Raw genomic sequence first — 10469 nt, forward strand, 5'->3', positions numbered from 1 at the left:
CAGCCACATCTCATTATTAAAATGTCAACTCCCAACATATGTCCACAAAAAGACTGGCGCAGGAGTGGGTGGAGGAGTGTTCACAGCAGCTCTGTTCATAATAGTCCCAAACTGGAAACAATCCTTATGTCCAATAACACTGACTGGATAATAAAATGTGCTATATCCACACAACGGAATACTTCCCTGCAGTAACAACTCCGTTGCCTTCAAGTCGATTCCCTCTTACAGAGACCCTACAAGACAGAGTACAATTGCCCCATAGGGTTTCTAAGGAGCGGCTAGTGGATTTGAACAGCCCACCTTTTGGTTAGCAGCTGAGCTCTTAACCACTGCGCCACCAGGGCTCCTACCCTGCCCTAGAAGGGAGCAAACTCCTGATATATGTGACATCACCAGTGAATCTCAAAGGCATTATGCTGAGTGAAAGAAGTCAGACACAAAGGACTAGATAATGTATAATTCATGTGAAATTCTAGAAAGTGAAAACTAATCGATAGTTACAGAAAACAGATGAGTGATTGGCTTCGGTAGAGGGGAAGGGGGATGAAGGAACTTTGTGGGGTGCCGCGGAAATGTTCTGTATCTTGATTATGGTAGCAGTTGGGGTGTTTACATCTTCCAATACTCATTGAATTGTACATTTTAAATAGGTGAAGTTTATTCTATGTAAATTATATCTCAGCATATACATATATATATATAAAGTGAAGAGTTTCAATTCTCTTGCCAGCAAACCGTATTCAAATTCCTGACTAGGCCTTTACCTTACAGTTACTCTGCACTTCTGCCCAATACCATTAGGGGGCAGCACTATCACCACAAGTTGAACAAATACATTTCAGGAAAATACCAGAGACAAAAACCAGAGACACCACTCATGCCTTACTAATAACCACACTATGTAGCTTATATTACTATGCTCACAACTGTAGTGGGCACTCTGAATTTCTTTACAAGAATTTGAGTTAGCAGAAAGTATTTCTGCAAATTCAGTTTAGTGCTTATGATGCACAAGACACTATCTAGGAACTGGGAAATGAAGAGAAATAGCAATCAGTCTTGGGGTATGAACAACATAGAGAAATGTTTAGATTATACTTCCAGGTTAAAAAATGATAGAAATACAAAATTACAATAATTGGTGTAAATCAAAATCATGTCAATATATACTTATAAAAAGACTAGAAGGAAAAACATCAGAATTTGAACAGTGATGGTCATTAGTGATACAACGGATGATATTCCAAATTTAAGAATTCTTTCTACGTTTCTGTAATATTCAAATTTAACAGTAATCAAACATCACTCCTGTACTTAAGAAATACTTACAAAGCGACACCCTTTGCCTCAAAGAGCAAAAAATCTAATTGGGGAAGCAAAGATGTGAGCAATCAATTGATAACAAAGGACGAGTGATATGATAGTGATAAGCTGAAAAGCAATGGGAAATTAGAGGGGTTATTTTGTTGTTAATGGGACAGAAATCTCGGGATAATGGTGGTGAGAAAGGTCTTACTAGAGGAGTTGAAACTGAGGCTGGGCCTTGAAGGGTGTGTGAATTTTGCTCAGTGGAGAAAAAGAAGTATTTCCGACAGTGGGATGTGCATCAGCAATGTCAGAGTGGCTGGAAAGCAAAAGCTGAAGCAGAGGAGACTGAGTCCAGGGGGCTGCTGCATAGGGGTCTGCAGGTAAAGAAGGGAAAGGAAAAGGGTACTAGGAAGTAAAGCTAGAAATATAGACCAAGGTTCAACTGCGAAAACCTGTCAAAACACCACATTAAGGGGTTTGGACAGAAAACAATCATTAGGGGTTTTTCATCACAGGGATGACATGGTCACACCTGAGTTTTTGTGATATCACTGTGGTGATGGCATGGAAAACGTTATTGATAGAGGGATTGGGGACAGAAAGGCCAATTAAGAGGCCACTACAACAGAAAAGGTGAAAGAAGATGAGAGCTTAGACTGAAGGAGAGAACAGAGGGAATAGAGCAGGTCCCAATTCAAGAAATATTTGAGGGTTTGAATCAGTACATTTGGATGATTAATTAAACATGGGAAGTGAGGAAGAAGAAAACATCAAAGATGATTCCAAGCTTCTAGCCCGGTTACTTGAGGAGGAGGAGTCAGGAAGAGAGGCAGTTTGGGGTAGAGGGAGTTGTTGTGTGCCATCGAGTCGATTCCGACTCCTAAGTACCGGTTTGCCGTGTTGAATCCGTGGTACATATGGAACATTAGGGAGAGATTGGAAGAGAAATCTCAAGATCCAATTATGGAACTGAGGAGCAAGTTGGTGGTTTGTAATTCACAAGTCAGCATCCAAAAGACAGCTGTAGAAGGAGACTGTTCTATGAGCTAGTTTGGGGTTCTTGCTGAATAGCTCTCAACGGGTCTTAAATATAAGCAGAAAAAGGGGCTTATAACGGCTTCTAAGCTCAGTCGGCCTAAGGCATCCGACAAAGGAAGCAAGAGGATCTTCACTGACAGCTCTGGTTCTGCCCAAGTCAATACAGGTAAAAAAAAGTTGAAAGCAAGCCAGAGTGATTGAGATTGAGTTATACTCCTTGCTTTTCTCTCATCCGCAGCCTCTTGCTGAAGAGGAGGCAGTTTCTTTACCAATTCAAAAATGTCCGCTGGGCCAAGGGTCGGCACGAGACCTATCTGTGCTACGTGGTTAAGCGTCGGGATAGTGCCACCTCCTTTTCATTGGACTTTGGTCACCTTCGCAACAAGGTATCAACTGACACTTGCTAAATAAAAGCTAAACCTCATAAGATTTAAAGCCACTTGCAGATGGTTCTATTTCCAGCCCGTTCCGCAGCTCTCCCTCCACTAGGCTCCTCAAGTCCCCCCACCACCCCTTTTTTCATGTCCATGCAACTATACCCAACATGACCCATGTAATGTCATTTATTGTCCTCATCCTAATACCACACCTTATCACTGCCCCAAACTTTCCTTCCCTTTTCCCGACACCTGAGTTGCTCTTTAGATTAAGGAGGGGCGCAATGGTAAGAGTGATTGAATTTGGGGGAGTATTATCAGCTCAAGCTCAACTTTAAATGTGAAAAACATGTTGTGTCTTTAGAAATTTGGAAATTTAAGGAAGAAGAATTTAGGGGAAAAAAAATCAACAATGACTCAGAATTGTAGTTTCCAAATGATTTGATGAGAAAATAGAAGATCCAAGAGCTCGGTGACTTGCCTAGGTCACATGAGTGGTGGAGCTGGGAAATGGAGCCTAGGCCTTCATATTCCAAGGCCAGTAACTTGCCTCTCCTGCAACATTAGGTGAACTTGCTGTATTTCACTACTGTGGTTATTATTATAATTGCAGAGCTCCTATTTAAACACGTTATTTAATTGCTCTTAGGCCATGGAGCCCCTGGGTGGCACAAATGACTAAGCACTTGACTACTAGTCATAAGGTTGGCAGTTAGAGCACATGTAGAGGTGCCTCTGAAGAAAGGCCTGGTGATCTGCTTATGAAGAAAAGTCATAGCCTTGAAAACCCTATGGAGCAGTTCTATTCTGCACACGTGGGGATGGCAACAACAGCCCATGGAAGTGCCTATTACCTCTCTTCCAACACCCACCTGTCTGCCTCACCATAACCTATTGTTCTCTTCCTGTCTTCCCAGCCTTCCTCACAAATTGTCCTACCCCCACCTGGTGGGATAGGTGCACTTCCACAATGTTAAATCAACAGGCACTTCCAAGTCATTTTTGCCCCCCTCGGAAATGCAAAAAGTAACCTCACAAGCACATATTTAATCTCTACTGAGACAGTGTGATGTTTATGTCCTCCAAACAAGTCGTTTCACCCTCCCCGTTCCACAAAAACTTCAATAGCTTTTCTCTACTCCACAGAGCTGGGGGGTACAATGTACCCAGAGCCTCTGTTCACATCACCTGGGTTTGTTTGGCTCACCACTTGAGCAAATGCTTAGCTTCTCTGTAACACGAGAACGGTAACTGCAAACACCCCAAAGATCGCTGTGGGAGGGAAATGAACTAATGAATATAAAGCCACCAGAACCGCAAAGAAGGTCAATGAATGTACGCTGAGTCCTGTGCCCTCTTCCCAGTCCGGCTGCCACGTGGAATTGCTGTTCCTCCGCTACATCTCCGATTGGGATCTGGACCCTGGCCGATGCTACCGTGTCACCTGGTTCACCTCCTGGAGCCCCTGCTACGACTGCGCTCGGCATGTGACCGACTTCCTGAGAGGATACCCGAACCTCACCCTGAGGATCTTCACCGCCCGCCTCTACTTCTGCGAGGGCCGCAAGGCTGAGCCTGAGGGTTTGCGGCGGCTGCACCGCGCTGGGGTCCAAATCGCCGTCATGACCTTCAAAGGTGCTAAGGGGAGACCTTTCTGCCCGCGAGGGCTCAGCAAGTAGCTGCCATTCGGGATTGCAGTTTAGGCTGAGAAGAGTCACTAAGGAAATTCAGGGGGAAGAATTGCAGCAGTCCTCTGGTTCATCTTTGGAACTAATATTGTAGCTTAGAAATGAAGGGAAGGACTTAATGGCTGAGGGACAAAGCCCTAGGGAAATAAGAATTAAAAAGGAGCCAGGGTTTTCCCTTTTTTTCCCCTCGATTTTTGAGACCTGAACTATCTTTCAGGACACCTTAGGTGGTGCAAACAGTTAAAGGGCTGGGCTGCTAACAGAAAGGTTAGAGGTTCAAGTCTACCCAGAGACACCTTGGAAGAAAGGCCTGGCGATCTGCTTCCCAAAAATCCACCACTGAAAACCCTATGGAGCAAAGTTCTCCTCTGACATACATGGGGTTGCTGTGAGTCGGAATTGACTCCACAGCGACTGGTGGTGGCGAACTATCTTCAACCTTTTTATTTATTTTTTTTAAAGATTATTTTTATTGCTGGAATACTTTTGTGGCAAATCGTGAAAGGACTTTCGAGGCCTGGGAAGGACTGCATGAAAATTCGGTTCGACTAACCAGACAGCTTCGACGAATTCTCTTGGTAAGGGGCTCCCTTGCTTCCAATTTTCTTTCTCTGTCCATAGTGTTTTCCTGGGACTTCTTATATTTTCTTTTTTTACTACTTTCCATAATATTTCTTCTAATGAAAAATTTATTTTCTCTTTGTTTGTTTTACAGCCATTATTTCGCCTACGAATCAGTTTCTCTTCTGCCCTTTCTCAATTCTCAGCCCTCTGCTAAGACTCCTTTCTGTGCCCCCTCCTCCAGCCCTTTCACTGTCTTTTGTCTGGTAGTCTTTCCTCAGGACTGTTTTCCTTCTGGTCAGAATTCCTTCCTCTCCTCCTCCTATCTCTTCTTCTGCTCCCTCCCTTGTTTTTAGTTGTTTGTGTTGTTATGTGCCGTCGAGTGGATTTCCACTCATGGCGACCCTTTAGGACAGAGTAGAACTGCTCTGTAGGGTTTCCAAGGAGGCTGGTGGATTTGAACTGTCAACCACTACGCTACCAGGGCTCCACTCCCTACATTATTAAAAAATCTTAGAAAGTCATCCACTCAGTTTAGAATCCCACTCCCCTTTGCCCTCGCCAGCACAGACTCAGCTTTTAAGCTCTCCACTAATTTATTTCTCTTTCTCTACAGCCCCTATATGAGGTTGATGACTTACGAGATGCATTTCGTACTTTGGGACTTTGATACCAGCCTCAGAAGGTCACATAAAATGAAATCTCTGCTGAAGATAGTCAATGAAAGAACAATCCTTCAAGGCTTCTCTGTTTTTTTTTTTTTGTCTTCAACTCTCACTTTCCTTGAGTTTAGAGAAAAAAAAAAATTCATATATATGTCTTTCCATAAAAACATGTCTTGAAAATAGAGAAGGAACACAGGACCACCTAGTTAATGCGGAAACTGGTGCAGTTTTTAATGTAACAGTGTCCCCTACTGGGAAATGTCAGAACTGCAGGGCCTGGGAGCATCTTAAAGTGTCAACGTTCTCTATGCCTTTTAGGCTGAGTGAGACGATCAAATGCTATCATAATCAGTATCCTTTGTTATTTGATCTATTTGAATTTTCGGTGGTATTAGTGGTAAGGTTTTCTACTCTTTTCCTTTGGGGTTCAGTTTCAACAAACCCTTCCTTCAAGCCATCATATCTCCTAATGAAAGAGCCTGGGCAAAGTTAATCCCAAATCGTCCTTCCAAAGCATTAATATCCAAGCACGTGCTGTACATTATAATTGTCTGAGGCATGTCTTTATGTTTGTACATAGTGGATTTTTGTTTTTTGGTATGAGATATGCTTGGTCACCTTAGGGTGTTTTAATAAAGGATCTTAAAATGGATGAGGACTGTGAAGAGCTCTAACGGTGGGCTGATGCCTTGAGTAGCAGATACTCTGGAAACACAGGTCCTTTTAAAGAAGTTCGTAGTTTAGAAACAACAACCACAACCACAAACTTCACACATAATAACCAGTGAACGCTTGGAAGGGAGTTGCTTGAATATTGGGAAGATCTATTCTCTCTGGTGGGTCTTTTGATCTCAGCAATGCCAGCCAGGTGAAGATTTCCTACCGTGTGCGTGCATGCGTGCGTGTGTGTGTGTGTGTGTCCCCGTGCGTGTGTGTGATGCGTCTCCCGGAGATATGTTCACTGTATAAGAGAATGTGACAAAAAAAAGAACATGAATATTTGGTAGGGGAAGATGAGAGAGCGTTGCAAGAGTATTTTTTCCAGCAAAATCTAGGAAGCTAACTTGGCAGAGGGTACCTTGCCTATTAGCCCCTAATGACTATCCTTGACTATGAGGAAGAAATTCAGAATAACCATTTCCTACCCTCTCAATGCAGATGAACAGATTCACAGGAAAAGTTGAATGAACAACGATATTGGTTTAATTTTACTGTATGTAAATTTTTGAAAGATTAAAATATTAAAAACCCTTATCTCATGGATTCATTCATATTTTATATTATGCTATATAGCATCTAATGATATTTTTGTTGTCGTAATTTCCTTTTCTGATCTATTGAAATGGATTCCTCTTATCTCATAAATTTCTACCTTTAGAAATGATTCTAATAACAAAATGTATAATTGTAACGTAGTCTCTTCACTATAATGACAACATTATAATAATATCACTCTGAAGCTATTCTCTTTTAGTAAATTTTTCCCACAGCAAATTTGATTCTGGCTCATTTTTAATCAACTGAATAAAGGAAAATAATTCAGAAAGTTTGGGAAAGATACCAAATATTGACTAAAATAATTTAAAAGGTGATTTATAAAAAGATAAAGCAGAAAGTCATTATGACTTTGGAAGTCAAGTAAACCTGAATTTAAGTCCTGGTTCCGGGTGACAATGGGCAAGGCATTAAGCCTCACTAAAGCTTTAATTTCCTGTGTGGGTCTGATAATGTTAACCCTGCATATATTTTTGGTAAGGATTAAATTAGAAGGCAATACGCTTAGTGAATGGCACCAACCTCCTGCGTGCAAGGCAGAAGCCTAGAAGTCACCCTTTACATCACCCTCTGCCCCCATGTCCAATTATGTTGACTCTTGAATTTATTTACTTTTCTCTATCTCCTCTTACTACCACTTAGGAAAGAAGAAAGAAAAGAGTAGCCTCTGACAGCTGAAAGCTGACCTGACACTCATAGCTATGATATTGTCCCACTGGACAAAAAAAATCTCACAGAATACCATCTTCACACAAGGTTACTCTGAGACCACGATAAAATGAGAGAAACTAAGGCCCCCTCATGAATTTGTCTAAGCACAGACAAAAACAAGATCACTGTGCCACCCCAAAATACCAAACACTCCCTATCTTGGCTAAAATGAACAACTGCTACTTCTTTACCAATTACAGCTTTATCCTCCTTCTAGTTTGTTCTCCCTATAGATAAGATTATTTGACATACCCAATCATAGAATTGCCCCCATTCCCTGAAATGACATCCAGTCTAGAGGATACCTTCACCTCCTTAGATCCTCATCCAAACCACCTAACCAAAGCCCAAATCCTATAACTGGTTCTTTCTAACACCCTCTTCCTGAGACACCTCATGGTTCGTGGTTCCCTGTGATGTGTCCTTTTTTCCACAACTAGTAACAAACTCCACTAGTTCAACTACCAGTGTTTTCCTGGGGATCTTTGGCTGAAAGTCATTGGCACGCCTTAGTCCAAGCTATCAACGTCTTCTGCTTGGTCTATTGCAACAGTCTATGGTGTTAATGAATTCTTATTACAAATTACTGGGAGTCACATTGCAGTGGTAGTGATGGTGATTTTTTTTAAGGTCTTCTAAGAAATATGTGTTGAGTCTGTTATTCATTCATTCGATCTCCCAAATATTTATTGACTAACTACTATGTGCATAGATAGCATTGTGATCAATCTCCTGGAGATAAAAAAATAAAATCAAGCAAAAAGCCCCTGCCTTCAAGGAGCTTACACCACAGCCACAAAGATAATCCATGCACGTGGAAAGATACTACATAAGTTTCAAAAGGGGGTTGGGGCCCTTTTCTTCACAGAAAGTGCTACTTTCAGAATTTTGGAATTTAAAACTTTCGCTCTATGAAAGTTACAAATTCAAACACCTAACTTTTAATCCTTTATTTCCAACTTCAAAATTATATGATTTACCTACCTAATAATTTTTGTATTAAATAAGAGCAACCACTTTCACTTGTTCTTTAACATTAGAGCAGCTCAGGATAAAGAAATTAAATGCTCTTAAACAATCCTATTTACAAATTTGGTGGCTTATACTATGTTTAACATTTTAAATTATATGTATTAAGATAGGTGCTTTTTAGCCGTTTAAAAGGTTTGACAGGAAGGCTTATAGGTAAATCTAACAAATTAAACCTGTAAAAAGGTAAGACAAATTTTCCTAAATATTCCAAATATTTCAGTTCTATTTACAGAATTAGAATGAAGCAGCCCTGGTGCCGCAGTGGAAACCCTGGTGGGTAAGTGGTTAAGTGCTATGGCCGCTAACCAAAAGGTTGGCAGTTAGAATCCCCCAGGTGCTCCTTGGAAACTGTGGGTCAGCTCTGCTGTGTCCTGTAGAGTCACTATGAGTCAGAATTGACTCAATGGTAACGGGTTTGGTTTATTTGTTTGTTGGTGGCAGTGTTTAAGCACTTGGTTGCTAACAGGAAAGTTGGAGGCTTGAACCCACCAGCTGCTCTGCAGGAGACACATGTGGCAGTCTGCTTCCGTAAAGATTTACAACCTTGGAAGCCTGTCCTGTAGGGTCATTATGAGTCCAGATTTGACTCAATGACAACGAATTTGTTTGTTTTTAGTTTATTTACAGAACTAATCAAATTCTCTTAGATCTTTCAGTTTAAAATCTCAGAATCTAGTATGCCAAGTTCTGTAAATTACATTTCCACGCAGATTATCCTAAACTAAAATCAAAAGTATTACTACGACTGGTTTGATCTACTTCATTATCTATACACTTATGTTGAGACCTTTCTAGGGTTTAAAGTACTTAATCAACTTAAACAAAAAAACCAAACCCATCGCCATGGAGTTGGTTCCGACTCATAGCGACCCTACTGAACAGAGTAGAACTGCTGCATAGGGTTTCCAAAGAGCTGCTGGTGGATTTGAACTGCCAACTTTTGGTTAACATCTGTGCCAAGGCTCCAATCAACTTAAGGCGGTATAACTTAATATCTGAGATGGACTGAGGTTATTGGGCTAAAAACTCAGGACCGAAATGTGGTTGCTTATCCATCACAGAGTTAAGATATTTCAGACCATTAGCGCAAACAGTTAAATGGTCAACTACTAACCTAAAGATTGGTGGTTCCAATCTGCCCAGAGGCACCTCTGAAAAAAAGCTTGACGATCTGCTTCTGAGAAGTCTCAGCCTTGAAAACCCTAAATGTTGAAGAAATACTTAAATATGTTTTAAAAAATCACTGTGGGTAGAGTGACACATGGCTCAGTTATGACCCTTACGACTTTAGCAAAGGCATTTTAAAGACTAACGATACCACTGTGATGAAAGAGTCAACTCCATATAGTTTTGATGGGAGAGTGAACTGAGACAGTGTTTAAAATATGCATAACTTTTAACCCAGTGATTTCATTTCTAGGAGTACAATCCACAGAAATATCTCTGATATGTGTACAGCAAAATCACATATACAAGGATATTCTTTCCAGCATTGTTCCTACTAGGGAGAAACTGAAAGTAACCTGAAGAGATGCCAGTAGTGGAATGGTAAAAATATTTTACAGAATAGTCATAGTTACTAATGGCGTGCAGCGATTTAAAAAGAAAGATTGAAATAGATATTTATGCTGGCAAGGAAACCCTGTTGGCGTAGTGGTTAAGTGCTAAGGCTGCTAACCAAAAGGTGGGTGGGTTGAATTCGCCAGAAGCTCCTTGGAAACTCTGTGGGGCAGTTCTACTCTGCCCTAGAGGGTCGCTATGAGTCAGAATGACTTCAGGGCAATGGGTTTGGTTTTTTTGGTTTTGAGGCT

At 41.1% G+C, this 10469-nt stretch overlaps 1 protein-coding gene across 1 annotated transcript; it reads left to right on the forward strand.

Annotated features, from left to right (window-relative positions):
* Positions 1-1497: 1497 nt before the first annotated feature.
* Positions 1498-7041, forward strand: AICDA (activation induced cytidine deaminase). The gene is made up of 5 exons (XM_064285181.1): positions 1498-1691; positions 2558-2735; positions 4091-4361; positions 4877-4992; positions 5592-7041. The coding sequence occupies exons 1-5, from the start codon at positions 1498-1500 to the stop codon at positions 5643-5645; spliced, it is 813 nt and encodes a 270-aa protein (XP_064141251.1). The 3' UTR covers positions 5646-7041.
* Positions 7042-10469: the final 3428 nt, after the last annotated feature.

This window comes from Loxodonta africana, chromosome 4 (assembly GCF_030014295.1).
Source record: "Loxodonta africana isolate mLoxAfr1 chromosome 4, mLoxAfr1.hap2, whole genome shotgun sequence".
NCBI lineage: Eukaryota > Metazoa > Chordata > Mammalia > Proboscidea > Elephantidae > Loxodonta > Loxodonta africana.